General features: G+C 40.9%; 1 protein-coding gene and 1 pseudogene across 1 annotated transcript in view; one reads left to right on the top strand and one right to left on the bottom strand.

Moving 5' to 3' along the window:
* Window positions 1-23,460, bottom strand: part of LOC126162479 (ATP-binding cassette sub-family C member 4-like) — a 242,101-nt gene that overhangs the window by 38,963 nt on the left and 179,678 nt on the right. The window contains exons 17-19 of the mRNA XM_049919021.1: window positions 21,799-21,949; window positions 20,864-20,970; window positions 10,155-10,278 (exon numbers count right to left, since the gene is read on the bottom strand). Of these exons, the coding sequence (XP_049774978.1) occupies window positions 10,155-10,278; window positions 20,864-20,970; window positions 21,799-21,949 (382 nt within the window). The remainder of the gene's footprint in view (window positions 1-10,154; window positions 10,279-20,863; window positions 20,971-21,798; window positions 21,950-23,460) is intronic.
* LOC126163679 (5S ribosomal RNA) lies at window positions 9,630-9,747 on the top strand (annotated as a pseudogene).

Raw genomic sequence — 23,460 nt, 5'->3', positions numbered from 1 at the left:
ACACATTCATTACTTATACAGGGTGTATCTCCTAAGAGTCGTCAGTCGCATTTTCTCTGGTGTATGTGCAGATATTTGCAATTTCGATCTTGCAACTTGTTTCTGGAGTCGTTCCAAACAAATACAGCTCATCACGTCTTTTATACGACGCCCAGTGTCGACAGAAAGCGTCGGTTTGCTTCCCTTTACAAACAAAATTATGTTTGAAGAGGAATGTTACGTGCTCATTCTATAGAACGATCCCAGATTAATCCAGTGTGGTATTCGCTTTGTCAGTATGTATTAGCAGCGACAGTACAACACCCAGAGCAGCCGGTGCCCCAGCAGCGGCAGCTCCGCCCAGGCCTGTGCCGACTGCAGCAGCGCTGCTCAGTCGCTCCTCGCTGCTGGAGTACTGGCCCCCAGCAGCGGCAGCTCCGCCCAGGCCTGTGCCGACTGCAGCAGCGCTGCTCAGTCGCTCCTCGCTGCTGGAGTACTGGCTGTTCCTTGTGTTTTAATGTCCCAGATAAAACATGCTGATGAAACGAATGTAGATTTCAGGATAGTTATTGTAGTGATGTTAAGTTCACCTTGATGATCTGGCCTCCAGAGTCTCTGAACTTCAGCGCTAAGCAACGGATCTGTAACACCGCAGCAGTGAAAAAAAGTTTATTGGCGAACAACAAACTGCAAGGCGTAATGTGCTACCATTCGATAAACACAGTTTAACGAACTTGACTCACAAAGTTAGTAAATAGAGATGTCTGAATGAGAAGTTATAATTTGCTTTCTTTGTCGTTATTCCATCCCCCTTACCTCACATTAGCGTTAAGTGAACTGTCAGCAGTACAACAAACCCTCTATTCAGCCGAAAGCTTTTAAACATAAGCAAATAATGAACAATTTTCGTCAAACTTCCTGGCGGATTATAATTGTGTCGTGTCTCGGCCCGGCACGCAGATTTAATCTGCCAGGAAGTTTCATTTCAGCGCACACTCCGCTGCAGAGTGAAAATCTCATTCTGGAAGTTTCATCAAAAGAACAGAAGTTTACAGATTGTTTTAAAAACAATCAAAGAATAAATTTTGTTGGCGTTTATATAAAACATTAAAAATGTTGATTTTCATTGCCTCTTAACGCCTGAAAGACAAAAACAAAAATATATTTAAAACAATTTACAGAAATGGTAGCATTTTTGTAAAAAAACAGAATTGCACTGTCATTTAAGTACTGAAGGACGTCCCACTAGAAGGAATGAATTTGAGATGGCGAAAATGAGTTTTATAGGGTGGAGGGGTGGAGGCAAACATATAGGGATAGGTTGCGTAGGAAAGAATAGAGATAAAGGTAGGTGATAAAGTGAATAGTGGGTAGAGAGAACATGTGGAGGACCCTGGTGGGCGGGCAGGGCCGTAGTATCAAGAGGAGAATGGATGGGAAGAAGTGGATGTGGAAGAAGGAGGAGGGAGCCCTGTTGTCGAGTGTGATAGTTGGAGGAGAAACTAAAGTTGGTAGTACCAATAAATATTTGGGTGGATTATATTGTCTCAGAGAGGGAGTCGGTTGAAGCTGTGTTCTAGTAGAATATGTCATGCATGCAAATGTAGTGACAGTGGGATGTGTGGTAGAGGTGCAACGGCATACTAGGATTGGTGATCAGAGAGGAAAATATTGGTTTACTGAAGTCTAGTTTGCAGATAGTTCAGGATATACAAAGGTATTTAGTGTTAGCGAGGACGAATGGGAATTTCATCAGATGGTAAAAGAATACATATGAGGGAGGATAAATAGATGCTTATAGCAAGATGGAGTGTATGACGTCCAAGGACTTTGAGAGTCTTAGGCGAAGCTGCCATCCATGGATTTGCATAGGGGAGGGTAGGTCATATCAAGGTTTAGTAGGTATGGAGGAAAGTAGCGGGATGCAATCGCCAAGATCGTCCAGTTGCTAGTTTTAATCTAATGTGGGCTTTCTGTTGGATAGCTAATAGGTTATGTTGCCATGGAACCCATAGAGATGCAAACTGCATATGGTTCGTTCTATAATTATTGCGCTGGTTTTGGAACGGTTGATCTTGAGGAGCCATTGGTTGCACCACTAGGCTAAAGTGATCAGTGTTGATTTGGAAGGGTCGTTGTGATTCCTGCAGTGTTTGGTTTAGGACGAGGAAAGCGTGATGTCAGCACACAAAAAAAGGTGAACTGGTGAAGCTGTTTCCGGCGTACCAACAGTGCACAGGAAATTAAGAAGAGGAGAGATGAGGGAAGCCTTTGGGCAGACCCGCAATGGGGTGTAAGCTATGGGAATAGGTACTGATAATAGTGACAAAGGTAGGGAGATTACATAGGAAGGATGCAGAAAGGTAGACATAGTTAATTGTAAGTGCATAAGTCTGGAGTTTGGAAGGTACACTAGAATGCCATACATGGTCACAGGTTTTCTCTAGGTAGAGGGAGATAAAAATGTCGGATATCTGTGTGTTGAGATGGTGAAATAGGAGTAGAGTAAGAGAGAGGAGTTGGTCATCAGAGGAGAAGTTGGGTGGAAGTCACACTGATTGACGGAAGTAGGTGGTGTTGGTTCAAGTGTTGGTGTGCCAACTGTAAAAATTGTTAGTTCGCCTAAGCAGGTTATTCCAAACGATTTAAATATGCTTAATCTCATGTTAGTAAATTGTCGAAGTGTCTGTAGCAAGAACCCCGAGTTAATCTCTGAAATAAACAGTAGCAACGCCAATATAGTATTAGGTAACGAAAGCTGGTTGAAACGAGACATAAAAAGCAGTGAAATTTTGAAATCTGATTGGACAATGTTTAGGAAGGATGGGACTGATGCTACAGGAGGTGGTGTGTTCATTGCAGTTAAAAGCTGTTTAAACGCAGTTGAGATCGATATTGCATCGGACTGTGAAATAGTCTGGATAAAGCTGTCAATCAGACTAAGATTGACCATTGTATTAGGATGTTTTTATAGACCACCAGCATCCGCAACAAACGTAGCAGAACGTTTCAGGGAAAGTCTTGAGTACATAGGAAGTAAATATCAAATTTATCCATTAATTACAGGTGGAGACTTTAATCTAGCATCCATTGACTGGAAAAATTACACGTTTATCACAGGGGACAGAAGAAAAGATTCGAGTGAAGTTATTCTAGGAGCGAACATCCAACCTTGAGGAATTCGCTAGAAAACCAACTCGAGATGGGAACATATTAGATACCTTGGTAACAAACAGACCTGATCTTTTTCAGTAAGTTAATCTAGAAGAAGATATTAGCGACCATAATGTCATTGTGGCTTCTATTTCAGTGTAAGTTGAGAAACAATCAGAGAAACAGCGTAGAGTTTTCTTGTTTGGGAAAGCAAATAAAAGTGTCATTAATGAATATCTTCATAATCAGCTCCAAGCATTCACCACGGGATCCAAAGATATTGAGCATCTTTGGTCGGAATTTAAAGGTATTGTGCACCACGTGCTAGAGAAGTATGTGCCTAGCAAAAGTATACGGGAGGGAAAGGATCCACCTTGGTACAAAAAACATATTAGGAAGTTGCTGAGAAAGCAGAAAATTTTGCACAGTCGTTTTAAACGCAGTCACTACCCCGCTCACAAACAGAAATTATGCAAAATGAAAGCAGCTGTCATAAGGACAATGAGAGACTCTTTTAACGAATTTTAAAGCAATATTTTATCTGCAGATTCTATAAATGACCCCAAAAAATTTTGGTAGTACGTAAAATCTATGAACGCTACAAATAATTGAATACCTTCTTTTGCTGACTGTATGGGTAATGTAACTGATGATGATAAACACAGGGCCGAAATTCTAAACCTGGCTTTCAAAAACTCGTTTACGATAGAGGACTGCAGCACCATTCCCCCTTTCAATTATCGAACAAAGGAAAAGATGGCTAACATAGTGTTTAGTGTACCTGGAATTGTAGAACAGTTAAGACTCTTAGACGCCAGAAAGGCATCTGGCCCAGACGGTATCGCCGTAAGATTTTATGTTGACTATGCTACAAATATAGCACCATTCTTATACGTCATCTATCAGAGATCATTGGAACGGCGAAAAGTTCCAAGGGACTGGAAGAAGGCCCAGGTCATAGCAATCTATAAAAAGGGTAGAAAATCGGATGCACATAATTACCGGCCAATTTCACTGACATCGATTTGTTGTAGAATCATGGAACATACTTTGTGTTCTGACATAATGACCTTTCTAGACTCTAGGAAGCTCATCTGCAGAAACCAGCACGGTTTTAGAAAACAGCGGTCATGCGAGACACAGCTGGCCCTCTTTGTGCATGATATACAAAAGGCTCGGGATACCGGCTCCCAGGTTGATGCCATATTTCTCGACTTTCGAGAGGCGTTCGACTCAGTTCCGCACTGTCGCTTGCTACAAAAAGTGCGCGCTTACGGTCTATCCAATGACATATGCGGTTGGATAGAAAATTTTCTAACAGACAGGGAGCAGTATGACGTCCTGAACGGGGTAACTTCAACAGAAACAAGAGTAACTTCAGGTGTGCCCCAGGGCAGCATAATTGGTCCTCTGCTTTTTTTTTTTGCATAAACGATCTGGCTGATGGTATTGACAGCGGCCTTAGACTGTTTGCCGATGATGCTGTAGTCTACAGGAAAGTAGTATTACATGAAAGTTGTGAACAAATCAATGAGGATTTGCAGACAATAAATGTGTGGTGTAATGACTGGCAGTTATCTCTCAATATTAGTAAGTGTAGCCTACTGCGTATTACAAGGCGAAACTCCCCATTAATGTATGAGTACAAAATAAATTATCAGTCTTTGGAATTTCAAATAGTCACACCCCGATATTTGACTGATGTCAGTCAAGTATCGGGGTGTGACTATTTGAAATGATCTCAAATAAAATGATCAGATTACGCAAGTAACGGGTAAGGCAAACTCTAGATTGCGGTTTATTGGTAGAATCCTGAAGCGATGCACTCCTTCAACAAAGGAAATAGCTTACAATATTTTAGTTCTTCCAGTCTTAGAGTATTGTTAGTCTGTATGGGACCCTTACCAGTTCTGTCTGATTCAAGAGATTGAGAAGGTCCAAAGAAGAGTGGCAAGATTCGTGACTGGTACATTTAGCCATCGCGAGAGCGTTACAAATCTCATAGAAAGTTTGAAGTGTGACACACTTGCAGATAGACGACGCACTAAACAGAAGGGGCTGCTCACTAAATTCCGAAATCCAATCTTCACCGAGGATGTGGAGCATATATTATTACCACCAACTTTCAAATCGCGTAATGATCATCATTCAAAGTTAAGGGAAATAAGAGCTCGTACTGAGGCGTTCAAACAGTCGTTTTTCCCTCGTGCGATCTGCGATTTGAACAGAGGGTGGGAAATACGACTTTGGCGCGAATTGTGCCCTCCACCACACACCGCTTGGTAGCTAGCGGAGTATATATGTAGATATGTAGATGTAGGTGGTTGCGTCAGGAGCGAATGGATCCAGTGACCTTAATACACACTGAGGTGAGGCTCATGTGGCGGTAAGGAGACGTATCAGTAGCGTTTTGTGCCGTTTGGGTAAAAGTAGTACTTTGCAGGTTTTCCGTAGTTCAGGATAGTCCATTGGAATGAGGTGCCTCAGGAATGGAGAAGATGTCGAACAGATAGGATGCAAAGGGGTCAAATTTGCTCAGGTTGTCCGATAGTGGATGTTTGTTGTGGAGGAGCAGATAGAAAGGGACAGGATTACTGCAAGTAATTCTATGGAACGCATTCCTATACTTGGAAAAGTCAAGGGGACTGTAGCATTGGGTTTGATGTGCGCTAGTCTCGGCAGCTTGTAGAGTTCAATAAGTTCCTGAGACATCTGTGTATTTGCCAACGATACTTGACAGTATCCTGCCAGAAGTCCATAGGAAGGAGCAGCATAATCGATGGGATTCTTGGAGGAGGAGTATGGCTTGCGGGAAAATGGAGCTGATGAAGATATATGGACTTGGTAGGAATGTGGACCGATATACAGTCTGTGCTGTAGGAAGAGCATGGCATGAGGGATGTCACCAGGCTTCCAAATTACGTAGCAGTTACTGTACTGGTATATATTCTGTTCGTGTAGGTGGGACCTTGGATAATCTGTTGGTGGAGATTGGGACGAGGTGCTTTGAGATGAGGTAATATGCCATGAAGAGCACGTAAGTCACTTCCAGTTGGAACAAGGGCTTCTACTGTGAGATGTCCAAGGAGACTGGGAGACGCTAAGTCGACATCTGGAGTGGAGCTACTTTCAGGATGGGTATGCTGTAGAATGAGGACAATGTTACCTTGAAGGAAATGTGTAAATGTATGCCACTGCTGGAGTTCTGCAGGGGATCTGTTGTGGATATTAAGGTCACTGGCTCTAACATAGGTGGAAAATATGTAATCGGTGTGAGTGAGGAAGTCTTAGGGGAAGGTGTGATTAGGTTGTATGAAAATGATGGCACAGGTAATGGTTAAGGTTATGGAGCAAAATGTAAGGTGTTCAGTGCCAGTATTGTCAGGGTTGTGGCGAAGAGTGATGTTGTTGTGATGGCCAATTGAAACGTGACCTCTAGATTATCTGTATGGTGGAGGAGATACAGAGAGCTCCAGATGGTATGATAGAGTTGGAGGAATATTTCATTAAGGAAGAAAGTATGGAAACTGTGTTGGGATACGGCATGTATTAATAGGGGATTATTAGTTGGAAGGAAGTTGATGTTGCGGTGCCAGATGCTGTGTTGCTGTCACATCATGATGAGAGGACAGGGAGTGGGGCCATGCAGGCGAGGAGCGGAGAGGGTTTAAACGAGGAGGTCAAGACAGGTGAATAGGAAGTGCACTTGGTATTGGGAGTAAGTGGATTGGGAATACAGATCAGGCTGCAAGGGAAATTTGTTGGAGGGTGTACAGTCGTTGGAAGGGATCGATATTTTAGAGGACAATGATGGGGAGTCTCACGATATCGTCCGGTGATCTAGGCTCAACAGCAGGAGTTCCCTAGTCCACCACGATGCTGCGAGGATTCTGTTGTTATTGGTAGCTGACACCTAGAGGTCAAACTGATCGTGTGGAGAAAGTTGAGTACTTCATAGTACGACACAGCCCTCCCATTCGCCTCTAAAATGGCAGCGAACGCTTCCGTTTCAGCCTACTCGGCGAACCTACGAGCTATAATCTATCAAGGTCGTCAAATCGTCGAGACCACGTGTGACATTACGGCGGCGCGGTTCTTTCCGTCGCTTTACGACGAACCTGCACCTACCTGTGAACATTCTCAGCAGATCATCAGTAGGAAAGCCGAGCGAAACCTACTGTACTTCGACGTGAACCAGGCTGCAATTAAAGTCACTAAACCTACGTTTCGGGAGAAAGTTTTCACATGATGTGAAAGGTTGGAAATTTTATCCTTAATTAATATATTCTGAAACTTGGATGAACAAGTACCACTGCCAAGCCCGTGCTAGTCTTAACTGTCACTTACAATCCCTCTCACTCACGTTAGCAAGTTTATGATGTAGCATTTCCCGAAAACGTAATAGCTACGAATATACTGATTGTTTTTGATTGAGAATTCTCGCCAAATATTAAGTCTGTCGGTACCAAATGCAGTCAAAGTTTTTAGCCACCAACCTGTTCAATACGCCACGCGGAATATATTTCTTTTCTCGTCACAAAATTCACTTAAAATTTCCGAAATTTCTACACGCCCATTGGAGTAATTATGTCGTCACTTTACCACACTTCTGATGTATGAAACACTGCTAGATTCGGCAACTTATCATTTCCATCGGAACTACCACTACACACGTCCGAACTGTTTCACGGCTAGGCTCCGACTTTTCTCTAGAATACTCCAAGTCTTCTCTACAAGCAGAGACAGGCGCGCGAAGAATACTGCTTTACTATTGGTCAGTTTACTTAACAGCCAATAGCAAAACAACATTCTCTCACGTCAGTCCGCGCTTTTCATCCATAACCAATCGCAAAATAGTAAACCTCACGACTGCACTTTTTACCGACGTAATTATCTAATATGCTGAATTTTTGTTTATGCATAAAGTTATTTAGTATTGTTATTTATACCTGAATTAACTTTCCCTTTACCATAAACTTACTTTACAAATCTATTCCTCAAAAATCCCCTTTGTTCATATCCATACTTCTTCGAAATGTTTCCACACTAAATCCTACTACATAACTCGTTAAACAATTATCTTCATATTAACCTTAAACCACACTCACGCATCATTCATACTGCTAAAAAAGATTTATAACATTTTACATACACAAAAAGACATAATAACACTTTATGAAAATATTAGAACAGTTTATGAAAAACATTCTGTTACTTTAGTGTACTCTAGTGGGCATAATCGAAACTAAAATCAGTCCCCCTATCCAATACTGTCCTCTCTTGGCTGACACATAAACTATGTGTGCGTCCAGTCACGCCTCACCATCTGGTCACTATCCAGCTCTGAGACACATCTCCCACTTAACCGCCTCCAAGGCAGGATCGTTATACGGCGCTACGCCTCAACATGGCGGAGGAGACCTTCAATATTTTATTACAGCGCGGCGGGCGAATACCCGTTACGACCACTCGTCGAAAAGTGATAACGTGCACGCGGACTAAGCATGGAAACACCCTTCCAGATATGCTGACTTATTGAACAGCGTATAAAGGCCGCAATGACCCGTTCTACTGAACTGTGCCTAGAATGTGGGACTAGTTTCACCTCTATTACACAGGTGGATGCACGTACCGTACACAAGAGTGTTGAGAAAGCGCTTTCTTCAAACTGCAAGGCTGGCTGTGGGGCATGGTGGGAATTAGTACTTGCATACATGGTTTGGTTTAGCGACGAAGCCCACTGTCATTTAGATGGGTTCGTCAATAAGAAAAATTGATGTGTAGAGGGGACTGAGAATCCGCATTTCGCTATCGAGAAGTCTCTTGACCCTCAATGGGTGACTGTGTGAGGTGCAATGTCCAGTCACAGAATAGTCGGTGCGATATTCCTTGATGGCACGGTGACTACCGAACGGTACTTGAAGGTTTTGGAAGATGATTTCATCCCCATTATCCAAAGTGACCCGGATTTAGACAAAAAGCGGTTCATGCAAGACGGAGCTCGACCTCATCGAAGCAGATGAGTGTTTGATGTCGTGGAAGAGCACCTCAAGGATCGCATTCTGGCTCTGGGGTACCCAGAAGATCTCGATTGGCTGCCGTATTCTCCATATCTGAACACATGCAACTCCTTTTTGTGGGGCTATATAAAAGACAAGGTGTATAGCAATAACCCTAAAATCATTGCTGAGCTGAAAACAGCCATTCGGGAAGTCATCGACCGTATCCATGTTCCGACACTTCAGAGGGTCATGCGGAATATCACTATTCTTCTGCGCCACATCATCGCCAACGATGGCAGGCATATCGAATATGTCATAACCTAAATTCGAATATGTGTAGCGACGTTTGCATGTTGAATTAAATGTGTGCACGCCATTGTTTGTAAGTAATTTACTTTTTTTCAAATAGTTCAATAATTGTCAACCTGTATATTGACTCTAAGTGATAGGATTGTTATATACAGTAGCTAATATTTATCGCTTTTAGTTCGGTCTGCCAACGGCCTTGCCGCAGTGGTAACACCGGTTCCTGTCAGATCACCAAAGTTAAGCGCTGTCGGGCTGGGCTAGTACTTGGAAGGGTGACCATCCGGTCTGCCGAGCACTGTTGGCAAGTGGGGTGCACTCGGCCCTTGTGAGGCAAACTAGGGAGCTGCTGTGTACAGAACTAGCGACTCCGGTCTCGGAAACTGACATACGGCTGCGAGAGCAGTGTGCTGACCACATGCCCCTCCATATCCGCATCCAGCACCGCCTGTGGGCTGACGATGACACGGCGTCCGGTCGATACCGTTGGGCCCTCATGGCCTGTTTGGGAGGAGTTTAGTTCGGTCTGTCGACGGACACAGAGTAACACACACCAAAGGCTCATGTAAAACCGCGCCTCCTCTCCACACAGGAGACAAGTGTTACCCAAAGCAACGACGATCCCCTTAAGAACAAGGATGTAAACAGTACAAGTATGCACAAGAGGCGCTGAACAGAGTCTCACAGAGCACAGAAGCGCTTCATTGATCTCACCTGCTGAGAGCGCGAAGAAACCATACGTCACTACGGCGACGAAAACGCTGCTGAGGAAGTCCAGCCATATTCCAAGTGCGGCTCCATTCGCTCTGTGCAGGAACCAGGCTGATGTATGCCTATCCTAAAAATGGGCAAAACATAAAAACTCTAAACAAAAATATCAGTAATGTTTATTCAAGGTAGCTAATTGTCAGAAAGGCCTGGAAAGAAATATTTATTAAGTAAACAACACTATGGCGTAATTAATGAACAGTACAGTCCTTATACGATACAATGACTGTAACTTCAAACTTAGTCTTTAATATTGACAAAACGTTTTAAGTTATTGTAATGCTTTACATCTTCTCCGATGTCCACCGCGATCTGGAATTAGCCTCTTTTCAAGAACTACATCGTTCTCCATGGTGATTGTTGGTTTGGTCTTCAGACTGAGGACTAATTTGGTGCATCCCTTCAAGTTACTTTATCCTGCGCAAGCGTCTCCGTCTCTGAATAACTGCTTCAACCCAAATACATTTAAACCTGCTTCCTGACTCATCTCTTGATCTCCTTCTGCTATTTTTACCCCCCCCCCCCTCCCCCGCCCACACTTCCCTCCAGTACAAAACTGACGATTTCTTGATGTCTTCGAATGTCTACGAAGTTAACAAACGTCCCCTCTTCATAAACATTTTCCTTTCCGTTGTTCTTCAACATTTTATATCCTCTGTGTACTGTGTATTGCACCGGGGACCTAGGAACGACGGAGAGACTTCGTCCCGCCGTAGCCCTCAGTGGTTCACAACCCCACAACAGGCTACATCAGTCCACCCACCCCACTGCCGCCCCACACCGAACCTAGGGTTATGTTATTGTGCGGTTCGGCCCCCAGTGGACCGCCCCCTTTCTCCCCGGGAACGTCGCATACCAGACGAGTGTAGCCCCAAACGTTTGCGTGGTAGAGAGTAATTATGGTGAACGCAAGCGTGGAGACAGTGTTTGCGCAGCAGTCGCCGATACAGTGTAACTGAGGCGCAATAAGCGGAACCAGTCCGCATTCGCCATTCGCCAAGGCAGATGGAAAACCTCCTTAAAAACCATCCACAGACTGGCCGGCACACCGAACCTCGACACTAACCCGCCGGGCGGATTCGTGGCGGGGACCGGCACGGCACGCCTTCCCGCTTGATAAACAGCGCGTTAGATCGCGCGGTTAGCCGGGTGGGCTTTTATATCCTCTGTACTTCGATTATTATTTTACTGTCCAGCTAACGAAACCCATCTACTGCTTTTAGTGTCTCATTTCCTAAATTAATTTCCTTGTTTGTTGAATGTACAGACTGAACAGCATGAGGGATAGCCTACAACTCTGTCTCACTCCGTTTTAGCCACTGCTTCTCTTTTATGTTCTTCGACTCGCATAACAGCGGTCTGGTTTTTGCACATCTTGTAAATAATCTTTTGCTCCCATGCTACATTCATAAATTAAAACTTAGCGTTACACCAGCTAAAAATTTTAGCTGATAATTACGGAAATAAAAGAGCAGCGTTTTATGAAAATATCATTGTGAATGGTATTTAGTGAACAGATTAGCGACGAGGTTCCGGCTCGATTCTGGGAGGCACATGCAAACTTTTCTGGCGGGAAAGATTAAAACGGTGTTCATTCACAAAAAGATACCGCCTACTTGTTATCACCGATTTCGTCCAGATAAATGGTATATGCAGGGCTTAGCCTGAAATGAAAGTGTCGAATGGGGGAGTTTCAGATGACCGAGCGTTTAGAAAAAATAGCACCTTTGGCGAGCGGGCGAGACAAGAGCCATCTATGTAAGCGTAGTTTTCGCGTAGCGGTTGGCGTAGCGGACATAGTACAGAGCTGCAATCCGACAATCGTGGAATGGAGTACCTCTAAGGAACGTTTTTTATTTTCAATTTTTACTCACTTACTTACACTACAAGTGAACCAGAAATAGTATTTAATATCTTGTACTTATTAATATTTTTGTAAAAGACATAAAAAGGAAACGGCAAAAGAAAATTTGAGATTGGAAATGAATTTCCAGGAAGGGATTTTCAGGCTTATACGAGAACTTCGTATATAAAATTACAGTAGAGCAACACTTATCCTAACTAATTGAGAACATGGGTGGTCGGAAAACCGGTTTATTTGGATAATTTAACTGTATAGTCTCGTCTATCAATTTAGCAATAAAAACTACTTGTATTAATTAGAAAATAAATATTTTAGTATCACAAAGGCAAGTATAGTATATTTTAGAATGTTTGTAGTACAGCCTAATAAACAGAAAATATGTAATGCATATGCATGCTGCAAGGACGGTAGATAAGTATAGAATTAACGCTTATAGGGAGGATGCAGCATGAGCGAGCGAGAAACAATTAGGTTCAGACAAATTAGCTGTTTCTGGCCTACTATGGCCTTTTTTAACACCATTTAGCTGGCAAATGAGTGATTTAGCTGGATTCCAGAAATGTGGCTATTTTCACAATCATTTCAATTTTTTCTGGCTTTCTATTTCTTGATTATTGGAAAGGATTAAAATCCAGGTTGATTAAAGGAAAGTTATGTACACTGAACTAAGAGATCAAAACGCCTTTTAATATCGCATGAAAATTTGTTATTAGATTGCATTGAAAAGCACAACAGAGCAAACTAAAGCTGTGTTACACAAGAACAGCCTAACAACGAAGTATAAACAGCTGAGTGGAAACGCTTTTGCAGCACAGCTGATATCAGCGAAGTATGGTAACTCCACAATAACGATGGAAGCTGTTCTAAGGAAAGCAGACTTTGATTTATGCAGGATGGATAAGAAGTTGCAAGCTTTACAATTCCAGTAAACAATTTTGGAGCACTGAAATGAGGAAAGGAACATGTAATGTCTAATCCGTGCAGTATTTTACTAAGATATCAACCTCACTACAATTCACAGACGATTTCGATGAAACACTACTAAATATACGTTTCATTGATACAACTTAATGTTAAATTTACACGCATAGTGATGCATATCATCTGTTTTGAACCTTTTAGAGTGCAGGTCTATTGTTTCCATATTATAAAGAAAATGTAATTCAAATAATGATATACATTGACAGTCAATTGTTTGTATTGCTCCAATGTCCAGCGGATTCCAAATTAAGAAAGTAAATATAAATTCAAACTAGCCTATCACACAGTACAATTATTGAAAAAATAAAACTGCCCTACTGCACCTTACTTTATTTCAGCTTTTTTCTGTCTTCTTTTTATAGAGCCTTTTAGCTTCTTTCGTTTTGCAGAGTTGGCAACACTGGTTCGGTTAGGCGGTCGTTCGGTTGACCAACGTTCGGATAATCGATACTCTGCTGTACTTATATTATTTTGCAGTTGATGATCTGCATTTGTTGAGGTGATAATCATTGCAAAAAAAAGAGGAGCAGTAAATTTTCCAGCATCTTACACATGCTACAACCGCTGCACTTTTACAGTTACATGCTTATTTTAAATTCTCTATAGAAAAACAAACTTTTATGAATGTAAGTCATAATAGGTTCGCTCTCATGGAACAGTGTAGCAGTAAACCACGCGCAACGCGTCATTTCACCAAATATTGGCAAGAATAACTGGTGATGTGCAATGGACTGTATTTTTATGCTGCCTTCTCGAGAGTCGATTTCTGTTTCTCTGTCTATCACATAAGAGCGGTTTTGAAGCTTTCATTTTCTTACCTTTTTCGTAAATATCAATAAACACGCTATACTGAGCACTATTTCAGTTTTTGTCTATGAGTAGCGTAAAAATTGGAAATTAAAAAGGATGTTTCCGCTTGGGGACTCGAGCCAACGAACCTCGGATTACAGGTCTGTACTCATTCCTCTTGATTAACCGCTATCTGCGAACAACGCTAACTTAGATGACTCATGCTTCGCCCGACCCGCGGCAAAAATGTAATTTTTTTTCTAAACGCTTGGTCAGCTTCAGTTCCCACCTCTGTCTCTTTCATTCCTGGCCAAACCGTGTATATATCATAAACGTGGACAACATCAGTAATGAAGAGTAGGCGCTCCCTCTTTGTGTCGTGAGGCCATCCGGGAAGCTCTCAGAATAAATAAACGACACCTAACATCAAGCAGCAACGAACTACTTGCAGTAACATAAACTGAAAATCTTTTCTGGTTTCTCTATGTTGCAATGAAAGAATTTAACGAATACTTTGAAGGTCTTCCTGAATATCGATGTCGTTTGTTACGAGATTAATAAAATATCAATAGGCGACCAGTCACTAGAAGTGCTCTTGCAGGATTCAGATCCAAGCATGTTATTCAAAGGAAATAAAAGTATATTATTAAAAAATTTTCTCTGTTCTATAATGAATGTAGCACACAGTAGCAGAATTCTGTTATAACTAGACTAGGAAATTATGAGTGTTCATCAAGCAATTTAACAAAGTATATGCTGCAAAATAAATTAAATATGTTTTTTTCTTAACTGTTAACAAGTATCAGGTGTGGTTATAATCAAACTGATGCACGCTATATATATTGTAGGACGCTGAAATATCCTAGGTATATTATTCATCAGCAAACTCTCGCAGAATGCTGAAAAAAAGTTCCATTTTTGCCACCAGCTGAAAACATGGCGCTGCAAGCAGTTGGAATGCAAAATGTTTTCTGTTTTGACTGTTCTTCGCTTGGCGACACGTGTTAATTTCTTTTGTGAAGTGACTGTTGGTGTAAAGGGGTAAGAAGGCTGCAGTTTTCCATCCGAAATCTAGTAGTTACTAAGAAGCAAGACCTTGCACCGCTCATAAAGTCGTTTTATCACAATGGCAGCAATAGCAGCATCGCATTGAGGGAATATCGCCGACATAACAGCTCCGAAGAGGCCTCATGTCAATAAATGGGCTAAAGAATATGAAAAAAATCTGAAGGAAAAATAAATCAGTTAGTGCAGCAGAGAGAAGGAAGTGGCCGATTCCCGTTGCAGTCGCTGACGAAGATGGTGTAGCCACAGCCGACCGTGCAGCACATGCCTCAAATTCTGTGTCCAGTGCTCGAGCTCTGACAACGAACCTGTCTTTCCCTTTTCCCTGGTCAGCAGTTCAAAAGATTTGCAGCGCATTTTTCACTGGTACCCCCACAAGATACAGAATAGGCACCAAATGAGGCCACAAGATAAACTACAACGCCTTGATTTTTCCCTTCGGATTTTTTTTTTTTTTTTTTTTTTGTGCACGTTCGGGGATGGATGACATGTGGCTATGTCGTCAGGAACATCTACTGCACTCATCTTATTTGATTATATGGTGTGATTTAACAAGCGCCTTCACTCTAGGTCCGTTTTTTCTTCTATGAGATACAGTTAGGTGTACAGTGACATCTACACGTCAATAAGGACCTCCTTGTGCAGAATGCAGCTTCGTCCACACCACTGGTTTTTTTACGCAGGATGTGGTGACACCACATGTGGGTGAAAGATTTGCTGGGTGAAAGATTTGCTTCGAGAAACCTCCGGCAACGGCTGCATTCTCTATAGGCAATTTTAAGACGTGCGACCTTCCAAGTCCCCCGATCTAAAGCCCTGTGACTTCTGGTTGTGGGGCAATCTAAATGGCTGTGCCTATCAGGGATGTATTCAGACTCTTATGGACCTGAAGAATAGCATATTACACATTTCGCTTTGATTACATCGGATATGCTACGAGCAACAGTCAACCATGGCGTGTTGCAAATACGGCATATTGATGAGTCAGGAGACTATATTCAGTGCACATTATAACTTGTGATCATACCTAACAAATGTGCCAGAACCATCGTTATCATGTATTTGATCGCTCCTTCCATTTTTCTGCCTCCACACCTCATTCTGACTACTTATAGCACAATATTTTCAGTTGGTGACACTAAGTGGAACTACTATATTTTCAGGATGCTCCGCGAGCGCACGGATAAATGAACATACTTTTGTTGTTTCAGTTTCCTACGATCTCTACAGCCCATACTGCACCACTTGGAACATTGTCACTTCAATTATAACCACCTGATATGTATCTGAGAATGTCATAACCGAAATTGAAAAACAAATTTATTTATTTACACGTCAAGTTCCGTAGGACCAAATTGAGGAGCAAATCTCCAAGGTCATGGAACGTCTCAGTACATAACATAAAAATAATAACAGATAAAAATGTTTATGAACCCGAAAAAAGTCAAGTCAAGCCATAGGTTTAAGTAAACGCAATCAACAGTACAACAAGAATCAGCGTGATTTTTCAAGGAACTCCTCGACAGAATAGGAGCGACACATGAGGAAACTCTTCAGTTTCGATTTGAAAGCGCGAGGATTACAGCTAAGATGTTTTTAATTCTAGTGGTAGGTTATTGAAAATGGATGCAGCAGTATGCTGCACACCTTTCTGCACAAGAGTTGAGGAAATCCGATGCAAATGCAGGTTTGATTTCTGCCGAGTATTGGGAATAAGCTAATACTGCTAACAAGAAATGATGGTAAAGAACATATATATTGAGGGGCAATGTCCTATTACCTAGACTCTTGAACAGGGGTCGACAAGACGTTCGTGAACTTACACCACTTATTACTCGAGCCGCCCGTTTGTGGGCTAAAAATTAGAATGGGGAGAGTTACCCCAAAATATAATACTATACGACATAATCGAATGAAAATAAACAAAGTAGACTAATTTTCGTGTCGAATGATCACTCACTTCAGGTGCCTTTCGAATAGTCAAAATGGCAGCATTAAGTCTTTGAACAAGATACTGAACATGGACTTTCCACGACAGTTTACTATCTATCTGAACACCTAGAAATTTGAACTGTTGAGTTTCATTAATCATATGTCCATTCTGTGAAATTAAAACGTCAGGTTTTGTTGAATTGTGCGTTATAAACTATAAAAATTGTGTCTTACTGTGATTTAACGTTAGTTTATTTTCTACAAACCAGGAACTTATGTCATGAACTGTACTATTTGAACTGAGACAATGTTGCACACAACATCTTTTACTACCAAGCTAGTGTCATCAGCAAACAGAAATATTTTACAGTTACCCATAATACAAGAGGGCATATCATTTATAGAAATAAAGAACAGGAGTGGCCCCAACAATGATCCCTGGGGCACCCCCACTTGACCCTACCCCACTCATATCCCACATCACAGCCATTCTCAACACAGTGAATAATGACCTTTTGCTGTCTGTTGCCAAAGTAAGAGGTGAATCAATTATGAGCTACTCCCCATATTTCATTATGGTCCAAGTTCTGGAGCAATATTTTATGATCAATACAATCAAACGCCTTAGTTAATTCAAAAAATATGCCTAGCCTTCGAAGCCTTTTGTTTAACTCACCCAGCAGCACACAGAGAAAAGAGAACATAGCATTTTCAGTTGTTAAACGACTTCTGAAGACGAACTGTACATTTGATAGCAAATCGTGTGATATAAAATGATCAATTATCCTTACCTGTACAGCCTTTTCAATAATTTTAGCAAACACTGATGGCATAGAAATATGTCTAAAATTCTCTACATTACCCCTTTCTCCCTTTTTATAAAGCGGCTTTACTACTGAGTATTTTAACCATTCAGGAAAGTGACTATTCTTAAAGGAAAAATTACAAATATCGACTAACATGTGCAGCAAAGTACTCCAGTATTCTGCTAGGCACTCCATGATATCGACGATAGTTCTTTGTCTTCAATGATTTAATTATTGACTCAGTCTTCCCCTTGTCAGTATCATAGAGGAGTATTTCAGACATCAATCTCGAAAGGCATTTTCCAAGAGAGTTATATGATTCCCTGTAGAAACTAAATTTTTATTTAATTCACCAGCAATGCTCGGAAAATGGTTGTTAAATGCTGTACATATACCTGATTTATCAGTAACAGAAATATTTTTACTATGAACTAACTTTATATCGTCGACCTTGTGATGCTGACTAGACACATCCTTTACAACTGACCATATGGTTTTAATTTTATCTTGAGAATTAGCTATTCTGTTAGCATACCACTTACTATTTGCCTTGCTAATAACATTTTTAAGCACCTTACAGTATTGTTTGTAATGAATACTGCAGCTTGAGTGTGACTACTTCTAAAATTTTGATGTAATTCCTTCTTTGTTCTACATGATATCCTTATCCAACTAGTCAGCCACCTGGGCTGCCTGTAACTGCTAATACCCCGTTTATAACGTTCTAATGGAAAGCAGTTCACAAAGAGCATCAGAAATGTGTTAAGGAAAGCATTATATTTATCATCTATGTTATCGGCACTATAAACATCCTGCCACACTTGTTTCTTAATGAGGTTTAAAAAACTATTGCTGTTGGATTAACTTTCCTACATATGTAACATTTGTTTGAGTACAGAAGAGTTTTAGTGTTAAAATTTGTCTGGAAGGCCATTCACCGTTTTACTAACAGAATACCCATCTAATAATGAAGAATGAATTAAAAAAATTGTCAATAGCTGTGCTACTGTTCCCCCTGCACCCTAGTTGGAAGAAAGATAATCTGCATCAGATCATGTGAATTTAGGAGGCCTACCAACATCCTTCTTCATGCGCCATTACATACAAAATTTATATTGAAGTCACCACATATAACTGATTTCTGGTACTTCCTATAAAGTGGATCAAGAACCCTCTCTACCTTGAGCAGAAATGCTCTGAAGTCAGAGTTAGGGGACCCATAAACAACAAAAATTAGAAGTTTAGTTTCACTAAAATCAACTGCCCCTGCACAACATTCAAATATCTGTTCAGTGCAGTCCCGTTATACGTCCATGAACTCAAATGGAATACTGTTTTTTTTACGTACATGGTCACTCCCCCACCCCGCAAGGAACTTCTTGAAAAACAGCCAGCCTCTGAATTGCCAAATTATTTAAGTGGTGCTCCTATATACCAACAATTTCAGCGTCAACATCTATAAGCAGTTCATTAACTTTACCTCTAATTCCTCTTATATTTTGATGAAATATGCTAATTACTTCTCCACTTGGAAACATGACGTCCTCTGAAGGTGAGCCGTTTGTTAGAGGGACTTCCTTTAAGCAGGTATAATTATCAGCCGACTTCAATCTAAAATAGGTGCAGCTCTAACACCAACTACCACAGGAATTTTTCCATGAGTGGCCTCACCACCACCCACTACACCTGTAAGTTTTGCCAGCCTCCCCTTCCCAAACCTATTGAGGTGCAGGCCATGCCTAGTGAAACCCGATCTACTGATAGACTCAACTGGCACCATTAAAATGTGACCCATGCCCTCTGCCATCAGTGCCTTCTCCAGCCCCGTGTTAACGCGCTTAACAGTCGCGTTAAGATGTTATTACCAGTTTAGTTTTACATCTACAGATGCTGTCAATACTTAGTGCATTGAAAGTGCTAAGTTCTGTATAAATTTGGAACTCTCATGATACTAGGCCATGGCTGAGTGAAGTGTATTTCTTGTGGGAGGAATACAGCATCCATCTTTGGTTTGGCGAATAATTTATTAGGCTTTTTTGTTGTAGGTACCTTGCTAACTCCATGGTCTATGAAGATTTGTAGTAGTCTTGTATAAGTCTCATACTTTATGCTCCGAGCATTTTATTCCCAGGTCATGTGTGACGATTGTATTATTTGTTGTAGTGCGGCAGATGGTCCCTTTGGAAGTAAAGCCGAATGACTTGCTTCAAGAAGGTGGACAACACAAACTGTGGCAAAATAGTAACAGTCTCGATGTTGGCCATTGAGTTCTCGAGCGAAGCTACTTCAACAACACAAGTAAAAGTTAACTTTTGTATGTCCACCCTTGTGATTGGATATTTGAGGGACTTTGGCCGTTCGCTTGTGTAATAAAATGGAACACCTACAGTCGACCTTACAATGCTATTTATTATATGGCTACCAGTTTAGGTGCTTCAGTGCACCATCTTTAGGCTTTATATGACGCTGAGGGGGTCAAGTCCAAACATATACACAATTCATCAGTGGCCAACTTCTATAACCTCTTTTTCGCAGACTACCTGTAACAACAACGTTACGTCTAAATCATTGTTACAGGTAGTGTGCGGAAAAGAGATCATAGAAGTTGGCCACTGATGAATCGTGAATACGATTGGAATTGACCTCCCCCCCCCCCCCCTCGCTCCCGCCTCAGCTTCAGTTACGTCTTAAAGAGGATGCAGTGAAGCACTGAAAATGGTAGCTATATAATAAATAACGTCGTAAGGACAGCTATAGGTGTTCCATTTTATTACACAAGTTAACTGTCGAGGTTACCAAAGCATGAATGTAGAGTGAGGAGATGGATAAAACAGTTTTGGTTCGTTTACAAACGTTCCTACGTACAGTAAATTGTACGTTCCTGAAATTAATGCTGTTGTTCTTTAGTATGAATACGCTCGTCCTCTGTAACACATTAGACAAGGAAAAAAACTGATTTTATATCATCAGTGATGGGTGAAACAGTGTGCTCATCAAACCCTGCAAGATTCTTCAAACTAAGTTATGCAAGAGAAGTATTTTCAAACTTCTACAAGTGTGTGTCGAAAGCAGTCGATGTGTCGACAGAGACTAATCAAACTATTTACCTTGAAACAAATGTATGTTTTCTTATTCCTATTACTTTGTCACATGAAATATGTTTCTCTGTAGTAACTTTGTACAATTGTAATTTTGCTCTTGTAAGAGATGTTGCATACCTGGTGAAGATCGAACTCCTCCTTGACAAGAGCCAGTGTCCCTGAGGCTCTTATTGTTGCCAGACCATTGATTGTGTCGGAAAGATGTGAATAAATGGGACTTCTTCCTGAAACAACACAATATATATGCTGAACAAATATCGCAATGGCAATCTGCCAGATTCTTCAGATTGATCACAGTACGGGGTTCCTTATTTGCTTTAAAGGTGTTAGACTTAGTATGGAGCTTCCGTGGATTACACAGTTCCTAGAGAAAAGCTTAACATAGTTTTTCTTAATGTCTGTGAGAAAAGTTATATCACCAGCTGCAACATAGTCGCGAATTTGAACAGTGATCCAATACTGTCAATTGTTTTTTATTCCATTCTTTGATCACAATATAAAGTCCTTTGACGATGACCGGTTTCAGTCAGTAATGACCATATATGAAGGATGTAGGCAAACAGTTTTCTGCTAGCTACTCCACTTCAGTAGGTTTTGTACAACTCCAGTAGCAAAATGACTATGTGGACGATGTGGCCTATTTTACACCGCATTTTAGATTTTTGTGACGATGCTGTGCTGAGTATATTTATGTTTTTTAACGATTCCATTGCAGTCTTATCACATTAGGACATCGTGTAGAACAGGTACGCTTTACTTATTTTATCTGTACATGTCCCAGGTTGTATGATACTATATTGTGGTAGAAAATCTTGTATTGTGTTGAAAGATAGATTGCCCACTAGGTGTATATATTTTTTATATTGTAGATCTGAAGATGGCCATTACTGACAGAAACCGGCCATCGTTAAAGGAATTTATGTTGTGATCAAAGACTGAAATAAAAAGAAAACATTTGAAAAGTTATGTTTTCTCAATATGTAACTCATTTTAGCTCATCTCTGTACCTGAACAGTCTACTTAATTGCTTAACGAGTGTTTTATTTACTTACGAATGCTCTCAAGACTTTTCACACTTCTTCCAGTAATTATGAAAAGTCGCGCCATATAGACGAACATTGCTCCAACGATGATGATGGGAACAATGTAAATATAGTTCACCACTACCACCATTGCTAAAATTCCACAAAGCACCAGGTAAATCTGAAATATGAAAACAAATTCTTGGCATTTCATGAAGAAATAATAACGCGGTTACTAGCACAAAAACTATATACGTTCGAAAGATTAATCGTAGACCTAACAGTTAATTCGGAACGTTAATTTTAGGCCAATGTGAAACATTTGTTACAATAATAGTTCTGACTATTTCTGAGTCCTTTTGAAGCTGGACTGAATGATATTTGATCTATTCCTTCTCGAGTGTGTGTGCGTGAGAGAGAGAGAGAGAGAGAGAGAGAGAGACGGACATGGTATTCAAATAAAAAATAATGAAAATTAGTTTTTAATGACACATCAATGAGGTAATTAGAAATGGGCGCCTATCCAGAATATTTCCAGATACCGTTCAACCTGAGGCATGTAAGTACTATATCAGTGATCGGGCATCAAGTAGATTAAATGCAGCCATGCAGGCTATGAATTAGCAAGGAATATTTTTACTTCGTCCTTAGTTTCACGGTTTATTCTGCAACATGCCTACGTACCAAGTATTATGTTGTCATCAAGGATGACATACGTCACAGTGCCGTGTAGAGGATACAGCCTCCTACCTCTGACCAGGAAAATCATTTATATTTCTCGTTGCCCAATTATGAAGCTCACGTGCACTCCATAGAAGTAGATGACAGCGTCGTATGTCCAACAAAGACAGATGTACAGGCCGTCTACTGTAGGATATGTAAGTGCCAAGCTACACACATGGAACGAGCTTTACATTTGAGTTGTCGAGTTTTTTGTTTGTCTGATACCATTTCTTGTATATATATTTTCTACACGATTACTGTAGCGTTATTTCTTTATTGTTTTTCTACGCAATTTATATCAGCAGAGATGTGTAGTAATGACATCAAAGAAATTGTGATTATCAAAGAGATTATGTAATCTAATCACACTTAGGGAGATAGTTTGTAAACCTTTGGACGTATAGCATGCAACGAGTCGGCAACCCCCTCCAATATAGTGGCGTGCTACATCTTGGAGTGTAAGCGCTTAGCTCGGTACAGAACATTTCATAGTGGGGTCTGCTCCTGGAAATACGTAGTTGTTTTCCGCTTCGTGTAAGGCATGAGGAAATCTTAGGGCAGACAAGATGTGGCTGCTTCCTACTCAACATAATGATTATGAGCCTCTGATCAATGCACTGTAATAAGTACAACTGTTGGAACAGTAATTGTACCTAAAGAGGTACGCAAGAAACAAAAACGTACAGGTGGTGCAATATGACGCACCATGTCTAAGCACCAACGAACTGAGGGTTAATCGCACCATCATAGATCACAAAAGGTAAGAGTTTATGTTTCAGTTAATTTTTGCAACAAGGGGAAAACTTGTTTTTTTCTAGAATTTAGTAATATGTCACGTAAGAAGATCAACTAGTTTGACTGCAAACTATCCTGTTACACAGATGGTAACCTATATCCTTTTGTGTACGTAGAAATTTCATAGAGTATTTCTTTCATTAACAGTACACAGACATGCATAGTTACAAGTGC

This window comes from Schistocerca cancellata, chromosome 2 (genome assembly GCF_023864275.1).
Source record: "Schistocerca cancellata isolate TAMUIC-IGC-003103 chromosome 2, iqSchCanc2.1, whole genome shotgun sequence".
NCBI classification, from domain to species: Eukaryota; Metazoa; Arthropoda; class Insecta; order Orthoptera; family Acrididae; genus Schistocerca; species Schistocerca cancellata.
The sequence above is the reverse complement of the archived record's forward strand: the minus strand, read 5'-3'. Positions and strand labels throughout refer to the sequence as shown.